This window comes from Bolinopsis microptera, chromosome 10 (assembly GCF_026151205.1).
Source record: "Bolinopsis microptera isolate Bmic1 chromosome 10, MBARI_Bmic_1.0, whole genome shotgun sequence".
In the NCBI taxonomy this organism is placed as follows: Eukaryota; Metazoa; Ctenophora; class Tentaculata; order Lobata; family Bolinopsidae; genus Bolinopsis; species Bolinopsis microptera.
In genome coordinates this window covers 15,426,837-15,453,209 of record NC_087081.1, presented here as the reverse complement: position 1 = coordinate 15,453,209, position 26,373 = coordinate 15,426,837, and the positions used below count along the sequence as shown (strand labels likewise).

The window sequence follows — 26,373 nt, the reverse complement described above, 5'->3', positions numbered from 1 at the left end:
GAAACTTTGCTTACAAACATAGCATTTTCCACAGGCATGGCACCCTGCGTTGTCAGCCTCCCGAACAGCCGGCAATATTGCAGCGTCTGGTTCAAGAAATTGACTAGCAGTGGCTTCTCCATCTCTATCACTGCTTACAGTTCCACTAGCACGATACTTATTGTGTACAAGCATGCCACCGATAGTTTGATTCTTTCGGTGACTTACAAATACACTGTCAGCACGTACTAGCTTCTTCAAGGCTGGATCGAGATTAAGAAGGTGCTTATACTTGTGAATAATGCTCCCCATGTTGGGAAGTGCTGGATTTTGATCCATCACCATGGGTATTAGACAAGTAGTCGTCTCATCCTTATTTTTAGGGGCATACAAGTTTTTCCTATTGGTTATATCACTAAATTTGTTGAAAGCATCGTCTACAATACTAGAATGGTAACCACGGGCTACAAGGTAACCAGTATATACCTCCCTTTGCTCTAAGAAATTAGTGTCTTCGCTATTGTTCTGCCTCACTCGCCTCGCCACACCATAGGGTATGTTTTTGAGAACATGGCTCCTATGACATGAGGTGGGGATGAGATAGCAATGGGTGTCACTGGGCTTAGAGTAAAGTTTGGTATGAATAACATCGCCAACAGCATAGACATAGGTGTCTAAAAACTCAACACCATCCTTAGAGTAGTCGTAAGTAAACACAAGGTCCGGATGGATACTATTGAGCCATTCCATAAATTGTAGAAGCTCCTCAACAGTACCAGGCCAGGCCATGTATATATCGTCACGCAACCTACCCCAGAATGCTGGTCTGTGTGGCGGGCCATGTTCTAAATCTCTTTCATTAACTAAAATATCGATCTTATCCATTGCACAATCTGCATACTCACATGAGTTCTTAGGACCCATCGCCGCTCCACGCTCCTGACGGTATGTTATACCGTTGAACGAAGCTATGTTGTAATCAAGAGTGATTTCTAGAGCACTAATAATGCATTATGTACTGAACAATTGATCATAACTACTTCTTTCATTCAGGTGCTTGGTGCATTGTTGGATCCCCATATCCCTGGGGATATTGGTGAACATGTTGGATATATCTATGGCAACATGTATCACCTCCTTACCCAACAATATGGTGGACTCATTCAAGCTATCAATCTTCCTCAAAAAATGAGGGGTGTCAATAATTCTATAATCTAAAATAGCCTTCTTCAATTCGTATGCAGTCAGGGCAGATAGGTTCTCAATGTACGAACCACATCCAGTAGTAATCATCCTCCCAGGGTACAAAGGTGGCTTGTGGGCCTTGGGATTCAGGTACATATTACCAGGCTGGTTGAGCTCCGTACACGGAATAACCCACTCCCTGACCTTCTTAGACATACCTAATTCTTCTTTATACTTGACTGTCCAACATGAAATTTTATCAATTAATTCTGAAACTAAATCATCTACATTATTTACAATACTATATACAGATCTATCATTCAAATGTACACCTATTCGTTGAATATATTCTTCCTCTCCAAGAAGAAAGAATCCTACCCCTTTGTCAAAAGGTCTATATATATATGAAAATTTCTGAACACAAATTTGACAGATTGGCCGAACTTTTTGCTCAGAAACCAATTTGAATTAGTCAGTTAACTGATAATATTATGAAACCAAATTGAGCTGTACTCATGTAGTCATGGAACTTAACATCCCGAAGAAAATTGCAAAATCATATTTGATATTATTCCATTTTCTGTCCCATTTTCTGTCCCATTTTCAGTTTTCGATAATGAAATTGCCAGGACCGAAATTTTACAGTTTTGACTAAATTTCTCATCGCAACCAATTAGTCAGTCATCTATAAGTGATATATGACACGATTGAGGTGCTGTAAGTTTGATTTCGGTCGTAAATGAAGCCCACAGCATGAGCAGAAAACTTATAATAAAACGAAAATTCATGTTTTCCAAACTCTGTCCCATTTTCAAATATGAAAATTTCTGATCACAAATTTGACAGATTGGGTAAACTTTTTGTGTCACTGTTTATGAACACATAAGCCTTGATCCTTCTTCCTTTCAGCTGACTTACTTGAGTTAAGGCGGCTTCAGCGTCCGAGTATTGATGCGCTGTCTCCATAAAACTCTATCCGCCATAAGTCCGCCCATTTCTCCAGTGTCGTTGAGACCCGTGTCAGCTCGTAAGCTATCAACATAAGTCATGGCTGGTCTCCCCCTACTCCGCACCCCATGAGTTGGTTCCCAGAGTAGCAAGCGGTTTGCGACTAGTTCTGGGTGCCGGTGGATATGGCCTGCTAGTCGCATCCTGCGCTCTTGGATCTTCATGGTTGCTCTTGGTAGGTTGCCATAGACTTCTTTGTTGGTTTTGCGCTGCTTCCAATCCACATTTAGTGCCATCCTTAGCATTCTGGTGTAGCAGCCATCAATGCGTTTCTTCAATTGCTCTGTCAACGTCCACGTTTCAGAACCATAAAGAAGTATTGACTCCACAGTAGCAACAAATAGACGGATCTTTAGTCCTCTTCTAAGGTCAGACTTCCACATCTTCTTTAACTTGTGGCAGGCTGCCCAAGCATTAGCTTTTCTGACCCGCAGGTCCCTCTCTGTCGTTGCTATCCATGCTCCAAGGTAAACAAAGTCTGTCACCTTTTCCAGCTGGTTTCCACCACAACTGTTAAGACTACTCGCCTCCTCTGTCATGTTCAGAGTCATGAACTTAGTTTTAGTGTCGTTCATGGCTAGCCCAACACTCAGTGCTGCTTCCTCAAGCCTGTCCAGGAGTAGTTTTGCCCCTTCAATGGTATCAGTGATAAGGGCAACATCATGTGCAAACTCGACGTCTGCGATCTTCTCGGCACCAATCCTTCTACTCCGTGCAGGCCTGAGAGTGAACCCAGAGTCAGAAACCAATTACTATTAGTCAGTTACCTGATGATGGTATGAAACCAAATTGAGCTACTGGAACTCAAAATCCCGAAGAAAATGGCAAAATCATATTGTCTAGCCCAAACGGTTGATAGGTTGGAGTCCTTGGTTAACATCTCTCCAAAGCCTGTCCTCTGCTCTTGTCACTGTGATGCAGAAAAAAGCCGAGATTTAAAAATGAATAGTCCCCTTAAAACAGCAACCATCTGCCGCTCACAGGATGCCGACTCTCAACGAGAAACTGTAACAAATGAAATTTTAACCCATGAAGAAACTGGTCCATTTACAGTGGATATCGGCGTCCAGACAGAAACCCTAAGAAACAGTTTATCTACAAGTCCGTCGACGACGGATAGTTGCGCCCAGACAGAAACAACTGTGTACGAGATTGCAACTCAAACCGAAGAAATGATCCCTCATTCTCTGAACAGTGCAAATGAAACAGCCGATATGGAGGAACCATCTGCTGACGACATTGAAAGAATCACCTTTGGCCTGCAACAACTTACAGAGTCAGTTAAAGATAAAGAAAAGATGATAATGGATCAGCTAAGCGACTTTACTTGTGAGCCAAATCAAAATGATACCATAAATTGTCTGCAACAACTCTTAAGCGCAACTAGAGATAAAGAAAAGGCGATATCAAAGGAAGTTGAGTCAAATCACGATGAAACCATTCATAAGTGCTCATCATCTACCACGTTGTACTCGGAGATATTAGAGGTTAATGCGGAACCTACGGCGTCGATAATTGACCAACCTCCAGGCGAGGCTGAAGGGAATTTGCATGAAGCATCTCCCGAAGTAACTCATAAACCACAACAAGCATCACTCACAAAGTCAAGTCACGAGTATCAAAGAAAAAAGAAAGTACTCCTAGTGTATGATTCTTACCATGAAGACTTCGACCAGCGAAAATTCTCCAGAAGTTATGATATTAAAAAAGTGCAATACAGCTCAGTTAGTGACTTAGTGGAAAAACAGAAGCTCATATCCGAAATCAAAAGCTTCAACCTTGAGATAATCTTTATTCACTTGGGAATAAATGACATCAAGAGGGGGCTAACGTTCCCCACTTTCATAAGAAACTTTAAAAGTATCCTTCGATTGGCCTTAGAAGAAACCAATTGCAAGATATGTTACTCGCTCATAATACCAACACCAGGTAACCCTAACCTCAACACAAAGATTCAAGCTGCCAACCAATATATGGGTGACTTTATAAAATGGCTCAGAGAAGAGAACCACTATGAAGACCGAATATGCACAGTCGGTAATGACAACCTCAGCGGCTACTTGGAGAGATATGTTACAAAAGACGGTGAAGCACTGAGACTTTCGCCCAAGGGTTTAGCTAAACTATGGCTCAGATGCCGAGATGCCCTTAATAGAACGTCAACCCTAACTAGGCAAACTTTACATGAGTTCACCCGAAGCAACGATCATAATGAATAATACAGGGAGCGTAATTGTGGGAAAACTGCAGAGAGACAATAGCAGTAAAGTTGATGAACTATCCCACACCGCAGCACAAAACCATGATCAGGACCTCTCAGTTGTGTCATGGAACATCAATAACATATCTCACCACTCACTAGGAAACAAGACCGAGATTGATGAGTTTCGTGAGATCATCGAGATGTCACCGATATTTTGTCTACAAGAAACAAAGGGAGAAGTAGTGGTGCCCAACTACCGCTGCTTTAACAAAAACAGGGTATCCTCAAGATCAGGAGGCCTATGCATCGGTGTTCAACGGTCGCTCGAAAAGTACATTACCCAAATCGAAACAGGTTCAACAGACATCCAAGCAGTATCCATTTCGAAAACGTACACAAAGGCCGAAAAGAACATCACTCTGATAAACATATACGACTCACCCGAAAATTCCTCTTATAAAGTCAGGATGAAGAGTCTTGGAGTTGAGGAGAATACTCTTGAAGCTCTTCTCCACTTTATCGGAGAGCAACTTGGTCACTCTGAAATTATGCTAGTAGGTGACCTAAATGCTCGTACAGGTGGTGTCAACTTCATCCCAGTGACAAAAGACTGGATGAAAAAGAAGAAATCGAATGCACCCAGACCTTGCCGAGCCAGTAAAGATTCTGTACTAAATGAAAGAGGTAATAGATTCCTTGACCTTCTGGGCAGCTGTGACCTCACTCTATTGAACGGCAATGTCATTGGTGACATTTTTGGTGAGCTCACCTGCTATCAGTACAACGGACAAAGTGTCGTTGACTACATAGCAGTTTCACCGAGCATCAGGAATATGGTAAAACGGTTCAAAGTTCTTTCCTTAACTAACCTATCAGATCACAGACCTATCCTCTGTCAACTCTCAGTTAGAATCCAAATGATAGCCGCTGAATTAATTCAAGAGCTTCATCAAGATGCACCTAAAAGACCGAAATGGGATGGAGATGCAACGGCCCAACAGTTTACTGATAATCTTAACAAGGCCGAAATAACAAATCAGCTATTGGATATTTCGACCTCAACTCTTGATACAGTAGAAAACATCTACTCCACGAACAAGAAGTTCGTTCACATTCTTGAAAGCGCACTCTGCACCGATCAACCCTCAAACTGTGCCAATAGTGAGCAAAAGATAAGGTGTTTTTCTAAAAAGAAACGACGCAGTAAACTCCGCCCAAAACAAAAGTGGTTCGATGCTGAGTGCATTACAACTAAGCGAGAGCTTAATATTCTAACAAGGAAGTACGGGAAAAACCCCTCGGACGCCCTTCTACGAATCCGCTTCTACTCTAGGAAGAAGGACTATAAAAAATTGTTAAAAAGGAAAAAGGCTGTTTTCTTCCAAGAGTTAAACCAGGAAATTCTGCAGGAAAATAAGATTTCGTGGAAGAACTTGAAGAAACTGAAGAAGTTTAACGAAAAACCCTCCAAGCTGGACATATTCGACATGGCGAAGTTCTACCAATTCTTTCTGGATCTCTACAAAAAGAAGGATACAAACTTCCCACAGTATAGAACAGTGACTAAAGCAAATGAACAAATAATGAGCATACTAAATGATGAGATATCATCGAAAGAGGTTGTACATGCGGTGAAAACACTTAAGAACGGTAAGGCAGTTGGACTAGATTGTTTACTCAATGAGCAGCTTAAGTCTGCCGCCCAGAACCACTGCGCTCTCTCTGTGTTAGTTAAGCTCTTTAATGGTTGCTTGGACCTTGGTGTCTACCCATGGAACACTACGATTGTGAGCCCACTCCACAAGAAAGGATGTATCTACGACCCCGACAACTACAGAGCCATTGCGATCGGGAGCAACCTTGGTAAACTTTTCGCGACAATCCTATTGGACCGTTTGCTAAAATTCAGGAAGGAACATTGCCCGGACACAGTAAACCAGCTTGGCTTCTGTAAGAATGCTAGAACTGTGGATCATCTGTTCACCCTTTCCACTTGTGTAGACAAATACGTGAATAACAAAGGACAAAGACTCTACTCTTGTTTCGTGGATTTTCGCAAAGCTTTCGACTCCATCAGTCGTGAAGCTCTTCTGTACAAGCTCTCAACCCTTGGTATAGATGGAAAATTCCTAAAATGTCTAGAACATATGTACAAGAATTCCAAAGCTAAGATCAAGCTGATCGCTAAAATATCAGACTCATTTGATATTCTTGCAGGTACGGAGCAGGGCCACCCAATGAGCCCCGAACTATTCAAAACTTACATCCATGAACTTTCGGAACGACTGAACAGTGTTCAAGACATCTCAAGTCCATTGCTGAATGAAACTATTCTGACCCACCTCTTGTGGGCAGATGATCTTGTCCTCCTCGCACTTTCGAAAGAAAGTCTTCAGGTCATGATCTCTGAACTTGAGTCATTCTGCAGAGAATGGGGGCTCACGGTGAACACCAAGAAAACCGCCATCATGATTTTTAATAAAAGTGGAAGGCAACTCAAAGAGAGTTACGGTTTTCAGTACATGGGAGCAACAATCCCATCAGCGAAAACATATTGCTATTTAGGGATCACCTTCTCACTGTCGGGCAGCTTTAAGACAGCACTAAACCTTCTACGACAAAAAGCTCTCCGGGCATACTTTGGACTGAAAAGTGAAGTAGACCTTAACAATATATCCAAGGTCGCAGTTCTTAAACTGCTCGACTCCCTCATACTGCCAGTTGTATCGTACGGAGTGGAAGTCTGGATCAGCAGTAGCTCAGGAATTAAGGCTTTTGCCAGCACAACTGACAATACGAAGCAATCCCCACTGGCAGGCATTGCAGCTGACCCATTCGAAAGAATGCACCTCGCCATCCTTAAATGGACCCTTGGAGTTGGCAAATCTACATCCAACGCAGCTGTTTGGGGAGACTGCGGAAGAACCCCTATTGTAGTTCGATATGTTAAACAAGTCACCGATTTCCATAATCGCCTTGCAAGACTTGAACTAGAAGACTCACCAGCCCTAGCCAGGCACGCTTTTGCTGAGCAGAAGAAACTTGATTTAGGTTGGTTCAGAGCACTGGAATCAATGCTAATGATACTCGACGAGAACAAACTTGAACATCAACTTTACAACCCATTGTTATGTCAGGAAAGGGCACATAACCGATTTATCAATCTATGGGAAACAGAAAGACAAACCAATAAGAAGCTTACGTTCTATAATAAAGTTAAAGGTGCTTTCGAGCAGGAGCCGTACCTCACGCTACCGTCGAGAACTGGAAGCAACTTAGTGGCTAGGATCCGAATGAGCGGACATAAGCTAAACGTAGAAACTGGAAGATATGGGAGCAGAACTGGAAGTCAACATCACAGAATTTGTGAATTCTGCAGCGAAAAGTCCATGATGGAGCTCTTTGTTAATCTTCCTTGTGTTGATCCGATAATAGAAGATGAAGAACACTTCCTTAGAACATGTCCCAGGTACCATTCCAGTAGGACTAACATGAAGGAGCCCACAAAGTCATTACTATTTCATGACATGAAGAGCCTCTTTCTACCGGAGCACATAGTGGAATTCACCAAGTTCGTCGCTCAGCTGTGCAGAACACGATTCCCTATAAAGAAGAAACACGAACATTAGTGTCTCAGTACGGGATATCACATTTCCTCCACAGCCCCTTCATTTTCACTTTTTCTTTACACTCATCAAACACCTTAATGGTAACGGATTTTCTATTTGGATTTCGGACTTTGACCTTTAGCTATGCTGATCTGACATTATCTCACTGTAATATAGATCTATTTTTTGTAAACCTTGTAAACCTTGTAAACCTTGTATTGTCCCATTTTCTGTCCCATTTTCAGTTTTCTAAGATAAACTTTGCAGGACCAAAATTTTACAGTTTTTACCAAATTTCTGGCCCGTAACCAATTAGTCAGTCATCTACATGTGGCATATGACACGATTGAGGTGCTGTAAGTTTGATTTCGGTCAGATGAAGCCCACAGCAGGGAACGTAACAAAACGAAAATTCGTATTTTCCAAACTCTGGTTTCCACCACAACTGTTAAGACTACTCGCCTCCTCTGTCATGTTCAGAGTCATGAACTTAGTTTTAGTGTCGTTCATGGCTAGCCCAACACTCAGTGCTGCTTCCTCAAGCCTGTCCAGGAGTAGTTTTGCCCCTTCAATGGTATCAGTGATAAGGGCAACATCATGTGCAAACTCGACGTCTGCGATCTTCTCGGCACCAATCCTTCTACTCCGTGCAGGCCTGAGAGTGAACCCAGAGTCCGAGTCATCATCGTCTATAGTCACTGTCATGATATAGTCAATCACGATAATGAACAAGTACGGGGCAAGAGTGTCTCCTTGCAGTACTCCAGCCAGGATATCAAAAATCTCTGTTATACCATCAGCTGTAACTACTTTAGCCTTTGTGCTCGTATATATACCCTCAATGAGCCGCACTATGGCTTCTGGTATGCCATATGCTTTCAATATCTTCATGAGCAAACCTCTATGCACACTATCGAACGCCTTCTTGAAATCAATGAAAACCATGGTGGCCTTTAGGTTTTTGGCTCTAGCACCCTCCATAATTCTTCGTAGAGCAAGAATGTGCGATGTTGTAGAGCGCCCAGGTCTAAAGCCATTCTGGTTGTCCCTTAAAACTTCCTCAAGACTTGGCTTCATCCTGTTAAGCAACATTTTGTTCAGAGTTTTACTGACTATCGATGTCAGAGATATTCCTCTGTAGTTGTCGGTCTTAGTGAGGTCCCCTTTCTTTGGCACAGGAACAATATTACTGAGCTTCCATTGATCGGGCATGAGACCGTCACATAGTGCATCGTTGCAGAACTTCAGGATGACGTCATCAATGTCCACCCTCTTCATCACTTCAGGTGAGATACCATCATCACCATAAGCTTTACCTTCTACTATCTGCTTTTTGGCAAGACGTAGTTCCTCAATTGTGAACGGGCCATCCTCTATATTCAGTGGAGGGTGTATATTCCTGATAGGAATACTATTGTCAGGGACTGTGGGTGGCTGTCCAAGTAATCCAGAGAAGTGCTTCCTCCAGTTCTCGAGACGTTCTGTTGAGCTGCCCCCTTCAACGAGTCCACAGCTGGGATTTGTTCTCCCTGAAATATCGTTGACAAGCTTCCAGCTTTCCTTGTTCTTACAACGATCAGCAGTATCCTCAACTTTCCTGATCTTTCCTTTCAGGATCTCCTCCTCTACCTCTTTGTAGCAGGCCTTTAACAAATCCTTTTTAGTGGCGACTTCCTCTCTCTTCTCCTCGCAAGGCTCCTGATGGTATTTGTCCTTGGCCAAGAACAGTCCCCTCCTTGCACTGTCCACTCTTGGGTCACTTGAGGGGTCAATCTGCTTTTGTCGAGTCTTCTTTGGCAGAAGGCTCTTGTTTGCCGCCTCAATAGCAACCATAAGCTTCCTGTAGCTTTCAGTGGCCCCATCATCCTCCTCTACCAGGCCAGAGAATCTATTCCGAACTTCAATTGCATACTTTTTTTTCCTTTCAGCGATCGTTCTTTTAACTGTGAATTACAACTTCCAGATCACAGATCGAAATGAAAAAAGTGAGGATGCTCCATGCTCATTGTATTGGAAGTGCACGTGGCCACCATTCAAATAATCGTTTATAATCAATTGCAGCTTTGAAAGAAACGTACGTACACGCTAACTACCAATCAATTGGAAAGAAATGACGTATACACTACAAAAGCTTGTTTCACGTCGTGACCCCCACGGTCGTTTCGCTATGATGTATCGTTCTTACGACGATACTCATACAGAGGGAGCCGTGCACTCGTGCGCGTCGGGTCTTACCTGGGGACCTCACGCTATCATGTTTATAAAGATTATATTCGGCGGAATGACAGGCTGAGCGCGGTCCAGTAAGTCGGGTCATTCGCATTACATAGCCATGTGTCAGTGTATACTCGTGACGCACTTGTTTCACATGTAGGCGGTGGCGCGCTATACTAGCTGCAAGCGAGAGGGCTCTGGTTAGAGCAAATCGGGTCATACAACGTATGAAAAACAAAAAGAAAAAGCCGCGTGCTGGGTTATAATTGTAAAATCTGATTATTGGCCGGATAAATAAATCACAAAACCGCCTACTTGCGCCGCGCATTTGGTTCAAATACGCCAGGCTTGTATCACGTTGTAACCCAAATTGTCGTTTATATTCTCTATTTATATTTAAATAGTATATCATTAGTACGTTCATAAACATAAAGATTCAACGGAATGACAGGATGAGCGCGGCCCAGTAAGTATCGGGATCACGATATTAATAATATGTACTATGCGCTGTGCATTGACCATTGTCATGTTAATGATCTGGCCCGGTGCGCGCAACTTCGTAGCTCGTGCCATCGAGAAGAAAGCGGCGCGCGCTACTTCGAAGAAATTTAGACGAGTAACATCCGTCAAGCTGTGCACGGCCAAAAAACTTTACTGGCTGGGGCCTAACTTCAAAAGTAAAAGAGATAAACTAGATTGCAGATAAGAGTTTTCATCCGGTTTTGGCAAAATGTTCGTCTTGTAAAAATAACGTTTTCCTCTAAAAAGAAATTTGACAGAACAAAGATTTTAAGTTAAAATATCAAAGTCTCCAAAAAGGTTTCATTTTGGGCTGATCAAAAGTTTGCAACTTTATCTTTGAAGCGTGCAATGTGATTTATTGACGGTGTCAACCCATCGAGATCGCTGTAGGTTTACAACCTACCAAAACGCGCGCCGAGGTGGACTCGTCGACGGTCCAATATATGGAACATATATTTTACGAGTATCACCCGTTATATATATTAAGTAAAACTGCAACCTATAGTAACAACTATACACAGAATCCCTAATATCTGCTAACAATTTTCTTTTTGTCCTAATACAAATATGAGCCTTGTCTTTAAAAACTTAACTGAAATAGCATTTCGGTGTGCGCAAAAGCTTTCAGGCACGCGCATTCCTTGCCCGTTAGTTACTTGTCCTTCCAAAACCAAACTAGCAGTCAAGGACAAAAAGTCATACACTTAATGGGCATTACATTTTATGAATTCTGCTAAAATTAAATTTCTTGCTCCATTCTTGTTTCATTGAGAGTCTTTTCCTTGTTGCAACAAACGGAATCAATCCAAATTTTGCCCCAGAAACATTACAACTATGCAACTTACAAATGATTTTCCGAGCCGGATATTACATATTCAGGTGCCTAAGGAACCATGTCAGAGTAATATTGTAGGATTAAATTATATCAAGTTATATGATTTAGCTATAAGGCGGTTTATAAATGTTGTATTTATTATTATTATAGTTCTGAACTTTTTAAACCCCCTGTTTTGCGACAGATTGCTGTAAAATATAACATATACAATATCAGAGGCGGCTGCTGAGGGTGTCCAGGCATCTGTGGACGCCCTGAAATTATTATCTGGTGCTTGAAAAAGAGTATTCGGAAATATTGCAATATATAGCTTGTTATTTTACTCAAACGTTTGACTGTAAACGCACGCATGATCTTTGTGAAATCATGTTGTGAGGCGTCCAATCCTCATTTGGATGCCTCAGCCATGCAGTAGTAACACACAGTTAATCGCAAATGCTATGAAGCACATCATTGCATCAACATACTGGACCCTTTGGCGACCATGCGATTCGACCTAATTATTCTGTGTGGCTGAGATAGTACACATATGGTGTCCTATTTCACTCGTTTTATAAGTTTGTGTTTGCTGTTGCCTGTTACACATTCATTCAAGCCCCTGAGTCCGTCGATCGAACACCAGACATAACGCCAGCCAGCTCCCACATGCAGTGGCGTAACAACCGCCCCTGCTAACCCTGCTAGCAGGGGGGCGGCACCTTAGGGGGGCGGCATTTTCCTGGATTGTAGGTCTGATTTCACGGAAAAAGCGCCTTATTGGTCAACTACCCTGTCGAATTTAGCGTTCGGTCGACGTGAAAAAAATATTTGGGGTACCATTGTTGCTTCAGGGGGCGGCAAAAAGGTGTAGGGGGCGGCAAAAAAAGTACCCGACCTTTTTTTTTTTTTTTTTTTTTTTTTTTTTAGGGACACAAAATTTTAGGGGCGGAAAAGGGGCGGCAAATTTCAATCAGCAGGGGGGCGGCACAAAGTAACGTTACGCCACTGCCCACATGTTGCCCCTGATATATGTATGCCTGTCAATTCTAGCCTGTATTGTAGCCATTATTTACAATGAAGTTTGAGATGTTTGTGTTATACTATTATCTGATTTGATTTGCATAAGTTTTTTGTTCTGCTTTTAAAAGCTGCTTTAAAAGATTCTGGCATTCGATAAAGAGTGTATTGAGTCCAGAAGTTCATTCCATATTCAATACAAAGTTGTTTTTTCAAGTGTATGATTTCCTGCTTTCAAAGAATTTTAATATGTTATAACTATGGTTTTATAAAAACTTGAAATGTGAAGTAAATAAATCAAGTAACAAAAACTTTTCTAGGTAATGCCGGAAGAAAAATTTAAAAGAAATGGTAAAATTTACTTTGGTGTTGATGACATACCTGAGAGGAGTGAAAGTGCAGTTCGCACATTAACAGAAGTTATCAACTGTTACAATGACAACTCACATCAAGATGACGCTTTCAATCAAAAGAGAAATGAAGCTGTTGACGATCTGAGAGCAATTTGCCATAATACATTTGGCCCCAGTGCAAATGTATACATTTTTGGATCATGCATAAATGGCTTTGGTACCAAATCATCTGACGTTGACTGCTTTGTCATGTCAAATTATGACTTGAAGCGAAAAAATACCTACTTTAACCCACTCCGCGATTCTCTCAAAAGAAATTCCTCACCCTTTACAATGTTAAACTTTGTAAGGCGTGGTAATCATCCAATTCTTACTGTTAAGCACAAGAAAAATGCAATGGAGTTGGATGTAACTTTTTCCTCCAATCACGATCCCAAACATGATGTTTTGGAAAACTCTGCATTATTGAATACATATGCCCAAAAGAATATAAAAGTTCCTGCAGTAGGACGTTTCATCAAGTATGTGCTTTCAAAGGAACCTTCATTAGGTAGCGCCAAAATAGGTGGGCTATCTTCATATGGGCACATACTCATGTACATTAACTTTCTCCTCCACGGAAAGCACAAAATAGATCATGTTATTGTTAAGCCTCCCTACATTAAACAAGAAGAATCCATTGCAGCTTCAGAGGGTGAAATTTTCCTTGATTTCTTACGGTTCTATGCTTGTGAGTTGGACAGTTCCATGTATGCTATTGACATAAGAGACTTTGACCTTAAAAAAGTTACTCAGAAAATGGATAGATCTATTTTCACGCTGGAAGACCCGATCATTGAAAAGAATCTTGGAAGAACCATGTCACCAAAAAGAGTTTATGAGCTGAAGTTGTTTTATTACCATTTGCTTTGCATATTATCAGATCATGATATGAGTGATTCTCAATTAATGGATTTCATCAACGAGTTAGGGGACCTTGGACTTTCGCAAAAATGGGCCCCCTCGCTTCATCCATTTTGTGGTAAGTCTGTAGTTGTTGGTTTTCTTAGTGTTATGATTTAGATATATTTTACTTGCCTGATAAGAACGAGTGTCTACCATATTATCAAAGTGATATTAAGCTAGGATAAGGAATATTGATGAATTAGGCAGCGTACATTTCAGGGCTTTGAAAGTTTGCAGACTTGCATGAAATTGCAGCACAGTTTAACTAGAATTAGAATGCCTTAGAAAGGCACCAAATCGAAATATTTATTATTGAAGATTAACAATAATCGATTATACAATAAGTTTTCAATGAAAACTCATGATCGCTGACATGTATTTTGTGTTTCAGAACCTGACATTGAAAAACCTAATTCTCGTCAAAAAAAGCGGGATAACAAACCTAGAAGGAAAGGCTCAGAATACAATCCAGAGCCTAGCGAGAATTCAAACCAACAAACATCTGTTGGAAGCCCTTCTAAAACGGACGTACAAGCCAGCAACAAAAAGACTCCCACTAAAAAGAACAAGAGACATAACGAAAAGAAAGAGACGATATCTGTGAAGGAGACCCTTATAGTTCATGAGGAAGGAGTTATAATCCAAAATGACCCCTATCTACTGGAGGACATGATGAAGGAGATTGAGACTCCAGAAAAAGGCTCACCACAACCTCAGAACAATCGCCAGAAACTCATAGATGTCAGATGTAAGACTTTAGATAAAATTGAACATAACTTTTTACAGAGCTACATAATGCTTCCTTTTCCAAATTTTAAGTTTGAACCAGTATCATTTAATTTAATTACGCCCACTACGCATAGTGATGCAGGATTTTTAAAAGCTTCATATCATATATCAAGAACAATCCCACCTTTATTAAGAGTTAGACTTTTGAAAGCAGCTTCATTTTCTATTTTGTCACTTTTGAGAGTGCGGTGATCACATTATTTGTATTAATGTTCGGAAAATCATAATTATATGTATGAATCATTTTCCGTCACTATAGGCAGCGCAGCACACAAATTCATACAGTTTTTTAACAATATTCTTTAAACCGTTTATTTTCCTCAAAAAGAAATGAAATATACGTAATATATGAAAAATCAAGAAATTGGAAATATAGACATTTATCGGATTTAGCACTTTTTTTGCAATTCCCAGCTTTCGTAAATATGCCATCAAAATTTGCACAAAGTTGAGAGCTGAGAAATTTGCATGTGACCAAATTGTGACTGATAGATATATCTTTTATTTGTATTGAAAGTTTCTTCGTAATTGTTCACTGGTCATTTAAGTAATTCTTCTCATCTTGTATTTGCAATCGTTGGTCATATTTTGCATATCTGATTTATTTTGATGGCCCATTGACCATCACATCCCTAATGTATTCAATGTATATAATAGTTCAACCACAATCTGAAATCCAAAGCTTGTTCCATGTACTATAAATATCATCTCCATTTGTTAACCTCGCGTATCTCCTAATTACTTAAGTTAATTAATTAACTAATTACTTTAGGGCCATGGCATCAGAAACAGCACGTGACAACAGCTCGGATCATGTATTCGATTTCAAATCCTTTATTAGGACTTACAGAGAGAGGGAATTGCTTGAGAAAGATATAAAATCCTTTGTTCATGCAGTCTCCACTGGCGCTGTCAACGATTTGCAATTGTGCACGTGGCTTTGTTCTGTCAATGAAAAACCACTCAAATTTTGTAAGTTGTTTTTTACTTTTTCTTTTTTTTTCTCTGTCAATAAAAACCATCAAAATTTTGTGAGTTGTTTTTAAAAGTTGTTTCCCTTGTTAGTTATACTATATAATATCCAGGGTGTCCCAAAAAAGGCGATAAATTTACTTTTGTTAACAACTTGCCTCAAATTTTAAAAACTAACGACTTGAAACTCCAGAGACTGTGTTCCAAATTTGAGGAGAACACTCCATTCCACCAGGAACCTGTTCATTTTGCCCATTCATTTTTTGTGAGATATAGATCTAAGGCAGTAGGCACTGATCGGATTTCTTAAAGAGCTTGACAGCTGAGTAGAGCTGCCATTTAAAATTAGTGCATTATGTTCGGAATTTTTAAACCAAATTGACTCCAAATGTCTTGAAACATGTTTCAAGACTCATTCAGGAGCCGCGTGACAATCACGTGATCCACCATGTCAACAGCTCGAGTACCCAATTAGTTCACGACAATAAATTGCTCATTACACGACTCTTGTGATATTTTCAAGCAAATGGTTGTCAAAGCATCACATGATCTTCACTTTGTGACCAAGAACAAGCCGATAACATTAAAATGATACCAGTCAATTTGTAGTAAAGCGTCATGAAGCTGCCACAACCCACTGAATGAGGTCTGAGAATTTTTTGGCGAACTCCGGAGGTCATACTCGGCCCTATAATAGCCCTTGTAAATAATAAATGGCATTCTAAACCGTTGGTGAGTTATTGACACTGATCACTTGTTTACTTACTGTAACCATGGTAACTCTCTGATCACTTGGTTCTCTGTTTTCGGGACACCCTGTATTGTCAAGTTTTATATCACAACTTGCACAGCCTTAACAAACGAAATATTTCATCCCTCGGTTAAAAAGTGTAGTTAAAACATGTAGATGTACCCACACTACCACATTCATTACACTACCACATTCGTCACACTACACTACCACTGTGACGTCATTACAATATCACGTGACGTCATCACAACACCACGTGTCTGCATCACACTGTGTAGTTCACCTTCTCCCCCTCTTCTAACCCCCTCATTTCCTACAGTGGAGACAGCCAAGCTAACTAAAGCAATGATAGAGGAGAATAAGAAGCTAGAGGTGAAGGAGGAGTGGGACGTTGTGTACTACAAGGCTACTGATGTTATGGGAGACTCCAGGTAAGGTGTTTTTTTAACATGTCTCAGACCCACAGCTAGATCTGTGAATTTTAGGCAGACCCACTCGCGCATTATGAGCCCCTGTTAAATAGCGGGTCTGGCAATCAGAATGGTGGGTCTACACTCTAGTGGGTCTGGCAATCAAAAATATTTTTGTCAAGCTAGATCTGTAAATCTATCAAATATGTTTTTTTTTAAACCTTAACTCTAGGTGTCTCGTTGCTGTTCCTCTCTTGGCTGCTCTCGGATTTAAAGTTCCCTCTATTCAAGGTAAGGTTTATGTTTTCTTTTTGATGCGACAAGGAAATTTACCCAAGAAAACATTTCAACTATGCGACTCATTTATAGTATTTCAATCCGGATTTTACGTAAGGTTATATAGGTTAATGATTAAAATTATGTTTTACACAGCAAATCTGGTGATTTTTGTGGATTAAATTGACACATTTTTTGCATTATCTTAAGTAACCAGAGAATATAAATAATGCGTCCAAAAAATGTTGATATTTCAAAATACTTTACCACAACAGTAAACAAAATTCCCATCACAGTTGGTAACAACGTCTCTCTGGAGAAGCTGAAATGCATTCCTGGGTTTAACCCAGAGTTATCACGCGATCAGATGAACTCTATGATGGAAGATATCGGCTGCTTTGTCGGGTACTCTCAGGTAGCCTTTATGTAAAATGTACAGTGTATAATGTATAATGTACACTGTACAGTGTATTATGTACAATGTACAGTGTACACTGTACAATGTACTTTATGTTACCTAAAGTTTTTAAATTAATTTAAATTTTTTAATTGATAAGTTAATTGATAATCTCAGCATTATATTATTCAAGCGTGGTTTTACTTTGAATTTCATGAAAATACATCCTGCCTTATTTTTTGTTAGGTATAGTCAAGCGCGTTAGAATGAATAGGGTACAATGTATAATGTACAAGGTATAATGTACAAGGTATAATGTACAAGGTATAATGTACAATTTATAATGTACAACGTATAATGTACAATGCACAATGTATAATGTACAATGTTTAATGTATTTTTGATGCTTTAACCTCAGGATCTCAACCTGGTAGAAAGTAAGATGAACATGATCATGAAGAGTGTCGGGACTTTGAGTAGCTCTCAGCTTGACCTTGCTCGTTACTTCAGCCTGGTAAATTTGTTATGGAATTTGAATAATTAACATTTGAGTTATATATATTATGCAGTTATGCATGTAATCAGATTAATTAACATGTAATTAACATGTAATTAACATGTTATGCGTATAATCAGAATTTAATTAACACGTGATCACTTAATGATCAGTATTATAATTTTAATAAGATAGTTAACCGATTTAATACATATTGTTTCAGATGGCTGCATGCGGTTCTGCCTACTACTTTGGAGATATGAAGTGTGTTGGGAGAGGCATTGGTAAACGAGAAACTGTGTTCAAACAGGCTAACGATATAACTGCCCTCACCAAACAGGTGCGTATTGGTCACATATTGTGGTCACTTATTGTGGTCACTTATTGTGGTCACTTATTGTGGTCACTTACTGGTTACATATTGTTCACGTATTGGTCATATATTGGCCACATATTGTTTACGCACTCATTACACAATGGTCACAAACTGATTTAAACATAATAGTCATTATTGAGCTAAAGTATTTTAAACACATAGCAATATTAAAATGAATATGAAATCACATAATTTAGCAAATTCGATCACTATGTACACTATGTACACTATGTACACTATGTACACTATGTACACTATGTACACTTTGTACACTATGTACACTATGTACACTATGTACACTATGACACCCTGCTGTATAAACAGTGATTTACAATACAACACTCCTCAGTTGGGAATTAAGTGTAGAGTACAAGTGAGTGACGCAACCGTTCCCTACAGTAAGATGCTTGGATACCCTCTCGAGATACAAGATGTTATTGAAATTCTCTCTGGTATGTTGTTTGTTTGTTAGTTTGTTTGTTTTGTTTGTTTGTTTGTTTGTTTGTTTGTTTGTTTGTTTGATTGTTTGTTTGTTTGTTTGTTTGTTTGTTTGATTGTTTGTTTGTTTGTTTGTTTGTTTGTTTGTTTGTTTGTTTGTTTGTTTGTTTGTTTGTTTGTTTGTTTGTTTGTTTGTTTGTTTGTTTGTTTGTTTGTTTGTTTGTTTGTTTGTTTGTTTGTTTGTTTGTTTGTTTAAACAAATTATACCACAAATAGAGAACCGATATTTGATATTATTAAAAAAAATCAATTAAAATGTTTTTAACCACCTCAGGTGAGGGTTCGTCTGATGTAGTAGATGTGCTTGCTCTGCAGTGTGCCCATTTGCTGCAAATGTCCAAGAAAGTAGAATCTTTGAAGGAGGGAGAGAAAATGGTAGGATATTCCAAAATATTTGGAAACAAATTGGTTTCGCGTCTCAGCTCCGGTGCCGGCTGCCCGTTTCATTATATCTTTAATACCAATTGACATTATAACTGATCATTTTCACCACCAAACTACCATCTACTACAGGTGTTTGATGTGCTAAGAAACGGGGGAGGACTAAAGAAGTTTCTAGAAATGTTGGCAGTACAGGGCGTGTCACGTGATGTGGTAGACAAGCTGAGGGATAGGAAGTATGGTGAGGTCTTCACACTTGCTGGTTATCAGACTACCATTGAGTCTAGAATCCCTGGTTAGTGAACTTTAATTGGACTTTAATTGAACTTTAATTGGATTTTAATTGAACTTTAATTGAACTTTAATTGAACTTTAATTGAACTTTAATTGGACTTTAATAATTGGACTTTAATTGGACTTTAATTGAACTTTGCTTTAATTGGTTTGTTTTAGTTGAGTGATTTTGGTTCAGACTTTCTGGACTGAATTCACCATTCAGCCTCAGTTATGTGATATTACAGCAACATATCACAAAATCAGTATGTAAACGCATCACAATGTACTTTTATATTTAATACTAGAAAGCAGGTGTAGTACTCTTTGAAAGAAAGTTTTAATCGCATCAAAAAATATCTATCCCAACCAAAGATACTGCCGATTTAAATGTAAAACACTTTAAAAACGACATAATAACAACTTGCCAAACCTAATTTTCACGTGGGCGGTCGTACATACAATCAGACACTTTCGAATTATAATATAGACAAGGAAACGTACTATACTGTGGAGTTGATAAGTTTTCTCCTATTTGTTTCTTTAGAGGATGTTCTTTGGAAAGACAAACCGATTAAATGCGTGGCTTTAAATATACCGAAATGTTAGAATGTTCTAGGGGAGTGGAAAATAAAATAATAAACGGAATATTATTCGAATTATACGGTAAACTGAGTCAAAATGTCGAAATCATGGAGTCAAGGAATATCACGTGAACATAAAACGTGATAAAACCAACTTAATAATTAATTTAACAATCAATACAATATTTGATTCAATATTTAATAGAGCAGTTAATACTATTACGTTAAGTTTGTAAGTGGTACTACAGAATACAGATCTGTGTAATTATTATATTTGCTATAATCTGCAGCATTTTGTGAATACAGTAAAACCACGATTGGGGGAAGTTTGGGGAAAAGGAAACATCCGCGGTAAATCGGGGTCCACGGTAAATCGGAGTCCGCGGTAAATCGGGTCCGCAGTAAATCAGGGTCCGCGGTAAATCGGGATCCGGGGTAAATCGGGGTTTTACTGTACGTGCCAGCGAAAAGATAAGCACAAAAGGAGGATGTGACTTTTAACAAAACAATGATAATTACTTTTCTTGTTCGAATATGTTTACGTACACGTGTCAACAAAAAGACAAGTGCATACAGGTAACATGAGGAATGAGGATGTGACTTTTAACAAATTAACATCAACCCATTTCATGGAATAATCACGTTGCTTTTTCAAATAAATATAATTACCAGCTTGTTGGTCAGTATTCAATATTAAATAGAAGTTTGATTTTTCATCTCAAATTTGACACCCTTTTTGAAAATGACTCGGGTGACAGTTACTCCCTCTGGGATAAGAGCAATGATCGTTTTCACAGCAATATATCTGCAAACTATCCTCTACCTCTCGGGAACTTGTGGCTCTGCCTCCTTCTACATTGGAGCGCTCAAATAACGCGGTAACTCTAAACTGTCCTACCTATATCCTACCTATATCCTACCTATTATATCCTACCTATATCTTACCTTTATCCTACCTTTATCCTACCTATATCCTACCTATTATATCCTACCTATATCCTACCTATTATATCCTACCTATATCCTACCTATATCCTACCTATTATATCCTACCTATATCCTACCTATATCCTACCTATTATATCCTACCTATATCCTACCTATTATATCCTACCTATATCCTACCTATATCCTACCTATTATATCCTACCTATATCCTACCTATATCCTACCTATTATATCCTACCTATATCTTACCTATATCCTACCTATTACTACCTATTATATCCTACCTATATCCTACCTATTATATCCTACCTATATCCTACCTATATCCTACCTATATCCTACCTATTATATCCTACCTATATCCTACCTATTATATCCTACCTATATCCTACCTATATCCTACCTATTATATCCTACCTATATCCTACCTATATTCTACCTATTATATCCTACCTATATCTTACCTATATCCTACCTATTACTACCTATTATATCCTACCTATATCCTACCTATATCCTACCTATATCCTACCTATATCCTACCTATTATATCCTACCTATATCCTACCTATTATATCCTACCTATATCCTACCTATTATATCCTACCTATATCCTACCTATTATATCCTACCTATATCCTACCTATTATATCCTACCTATTATATCCTACCTATATCCTACCTATATCCTACCTATTATATCCTACCTATATCCTACCTTTATCCTACCTATTATATCCTACCTATATCCTACCTATATCCTACCTATATCCTACCTATTATATCCTACCTATATCCTACCTATATCCTACCCATTATATCCTACCTATATCCTACCTTTATCCTACCTATTATATCCTACCTATATCCTACCTATATCCTACCTATTATATCCTACCTATATCTTACCTATATCCTACCTATTACTACCTATTATATCCTACCTATATCCTACCTATTATATCCTACCTATATCCTACCTATATCCTACCTATATCCTACCTATTATATCCTACCTATATCCTACCTATTATATCCTACCTATATCCTACCTATTATATCCTACCTATATCCTACCTATATCCTACCTATATCCTACCTATATCCTACCTATATCCTACCTATATCCTACCTATATCCTACCTATATCCTACCTATATCCTACCTATATCCTACCTATTATATCCTACCTATATCCTACCTATATCCTACCTATATCCTACCTATTATATCCTACCTATATCCTACCTATTATATCCTACCTATATCCTACCTATATCCTACCTATTATATCCTACCTATATCCTACCTATATCCTACCTATTATATCCTACCTATATCCTACCTATTATATCCTACCTATATCCTACCTATTATATCCTACCTATATCCTACCTATTATATCCTACCTATATCCTACCTATATCCTACCTATTATATCCTACCTATATCCTACCTATATCCTACCTATTATATCCTACCTATATCCTACCTATTATATCCTACCTATATCCTACCTATATCCTACCTATTATATCCTACCTATATCCTACCTATTATATCCTACCTATATCCTACCTATATCCTACCTATATCCTACCTATATCCTAACCTATAGCCTACCTATATCCTACCTATATCCTACATATATCCTACCTATTATATCCTACCTATATCCTACCTATATCCTACCTTATCCTACCTATTTCCTACCTATATCCTACCTTTATCCTACCTATATCCTACCTATTACTACCTATATCCTACCTATATCCTACCTATATCCTACCAATATCCTACCTATATCCTACCTATATCCTACCTATATCCAACCTATTATATCCTACCTATATCCTACCTATTATATCCTACCTATATCCTACCTATATCCTACCTATATCCTACCTATATCCTACCTATATCCTACCTATATCCTACCTATTATATCCTACCTATTATATCCTACCTATATCCTACCTATATCCTACCTATTATATCCTACCTATATCCTACCTATTATATCCTACCTATATCCTACCTATATCCTACCTATTATATCCTACCTATATCCTACCTATTATATCCTACCTATATCCTACCTATATCCTACCTATATCCTACCTATATCCTACCTATATCCTACCTATTATATCCTACCTATATCCTACCTATTATATCCTACCTATATCCTACCTATATCCTACCTATATCCTACCTATATCCTACCTATATCCTACCTATATCCTACCTATATCCTACCTATATCCTACCTATATCCTACCTATATCCTACCTATATCCTACCTTTATCCTACCTATATCCTACCTATATCCTACCTATATCCTACCTATTACTACCTATATCCTACCTATATCCTACCTATATCCTACCTATATCCTACCTATATCCTACCTATATCCTGTCTATATCCTACCTATTATATCCTACCTATATCCTACCTTTATCCTACCTTTATCCTACCTATATCCTACCTATATCCTACCTATTATATCCTACCTATATCCTACCTATATCCTACCTTTATCCTACCTATATCCTACCTATATCCTACCTTTATCCTACCTATATCCTACCTATTACTACCTATATCCTTCCTATATCCTACCTATATCCTTCCTATATCCTACCTATATCCTACCTATATCTTACCTATATCCTACCTATTATATCCTACCTATATCCTACCTTTATCCTACCTTTATCCTACCTATATCCTACCTATATCCTACCTATATCCTACCTATATCCTACCTATATCCTACCTTTATCCTACCTTTATCCTACCTATATCCTACCTATATCCTACCTATATCCTACCTATATCCTACCTACTATATCCTACCTATATCCTACCTATATCTTACCTATATCCTACCTATTATATCCTACCTATATCCTACCTATATCCTACCTTTATCCTACCTATATCCTACCTATATCCTACCTATATCCTACCTATATCCTACCTATATCCTACCTATATCCTACCTATATCCTACCTATATCCTACCTATTATATCCTACCTATATCCTACCTATATCCTACCTATATCCTACCTATATCCTACCTATATCCTACCTATTATATCCTACCTATATCCTACCTATATCCTACCTTTATCCTACCTATACCTACCTATATCCTACCTTTATCCTACCTATATCCTACCTATTACTACCTATATCCTTCCTATATCCTACCTATATCCTTCCTATATCCTAACCTATATCCTACCTATATCTTACCTATAGCCTACCTATTAATCCTACCTTATCCTAACCTTTATCTACCTTTATCCTACCTATATCCTACCTATATCCTACCTATATCCTACCTATATCCTAGCTTTATCCTACCTTTATCCTACCTATATCCTACCTATATCCTACCTATATCCTACCTATATCCTACCTACTATATCCTACCTATATCCTACCTATATCTTACCTATATCCTACCTATTATATCCTACCTATATCCTACCTATATCCTACCTATTATATCCTACCTATATCCTACCTATATCCTACCTATTATATCCTACCTATATCCTACCTATTATATCCTACCTATATCCTACCTATTATATCCTACCTATATCCTACCTATTATATCCTACCTATATCCTACCTATATCCTACCTATTATATCCTACCTATATCCTACCTATATCCTACCTATTATATCCTACCTATATCCTACCTATTATATCCTACCTATATCCTACCTATATCCTACCTATTATATCCTACCTATATCCTACCTATTATATCCTACCTATATCTACCTATATCCTACCTATATCCTACCTATATCCTACCTATATCCTACCTATATCCTACCTATATCCTACCTATATCCTACCTATTATATCCTACCTATATCCTACCTATATCCTACCTTTATCCTACCTATATCCTACCTATATCCTACCTTTATCCTACCTATATCCTACCTATTACTACCTATATCCTACCTATATCCTACCTATATCCTACCTATATCCTACCTATATCCTACCTATATCCTACCTATATCCTACCTATTATATCCTACCTATATCCTACCTATTATATCCTACCTATATCCTACCTATATCCTACCTATATCCTACCTATATCCTACCTATATCCTACCTATATCCTACTATTATATCCTACCTATTATATCCTACCTATATCCTACCTTATCCTACCTATTATATCCTACCTATATCCTACCTAATTATATCCTACCTATATCCTACCTATATCCTACCTATTATATCCTACCTTATATCCTACCTATTATATCCTACCTATATCCTACCTATATCCTACCTATATCCTACCTATATCCTACCTATATCCTACCTATTATATCCTACCTATATCCTACCTATTATATCCTACCTATATCCTACCTATATCCTACCTATATCCTACCTATATCCTACCTATATCCTACCTATATCCTACCTATATCCTACCTATATCCTACCTATTATATCCTACCTATATCCTACCTATATCCTACCTTTATCCTACCTATATCCTACCTATATCCTACCTTTATCCTACCTATATCCTACCTATTACTACCTATATCCTACCTATATCCTACCTATATCCTACCTATATCCTACCTATATCCTACCTATATCCTACCTATATCCTACCTATTATATCCTACCTATATCCTACCTATTATTCCTACCTATATCCTACCTATATCCTACCTATATCCTACCTATATCCTACCTATATCCTACCTATATCCTACCTTATATCCTACCTATTATATCCTACCTATATCCTACCTATATCCTACCTATTATCCTACCTATATCCTACCTATTATATCCTACCTATATCCTACCTATATCCTACCTATTATATCCTACCTATATCCTACCTATTATATCCTACCTATATCCTACCTATATCCTACCTATATCCTACCTATATCCTACTTATCTCCTACCTATTATATCCTACCTATATCCTACCTATTATATCCTACCTATATTCCTACCTATATCCACCTATATCCTACCTATTATATCCTACCTATATCCTACCTATTATATCCTACCTATATCCTACCTATTATATCCTACCTATATCCTACCTATTATATCCTACCTATATCCTACCTATATCCTACCTATTATATCCTACCTATATCCTACCTTATATCCTACCTATTATAGTCCTACCTATATCCTACCTATTATATCCTACCTATATCCTACCTATATCCTACTATTATATCCTACCTATATCCTACCTATTATATCCTACCTATATCCTAACCTATCCGTACCTATATCCTACCTATATCCTACCTATATCCTACCTATATCCTACCTAT

General features: G+C 38.4%; 2 protein-coding genes across 2 annotated transcripts in view; both read left to right on the top strand.

Annotated features, from left to right (window-relative positions):
- Positions 1 to 26,373, top strand: part of LOC134822081 (1-phosphatidylinositol 4,5-bisphosphate phosphodiesterase beta-4-like) — an 858,242-nt gene that overhangs the window by 279,369 nt on the left and 552,500 nt on the right. The window lies entirely within an intron of this gene.
- LOC134822108 (uncharacterized) lies at positions 12,853 to 19,795 on the top strand. The gene is made up of 10 exons (XM_063833002.1): positions 12,853 to 13,924; positions 14,240 to 14,596; positions 16,680 to 16,791; positions 17,003 to 17,061; positions 17,343 to 17,461; positions 17,862 to 17,957; positions 18,163 to 18,279; positions 18,665 to 18,767; positions 19,088 to 19,188; positions 19,327 to 19,795. The coding sequence occupies exons 1-10, from the start codon at positions 12,874 to 12,876 to the stop codon at positions 19,492 to 19,494; spliced, it is 2,283 nt and encodes a 760-aa protein (XP_063689072.1). The 5' UTR covers positions 12,853 to 12,873; the 3' UTR covers positions 19,495 to 19,795.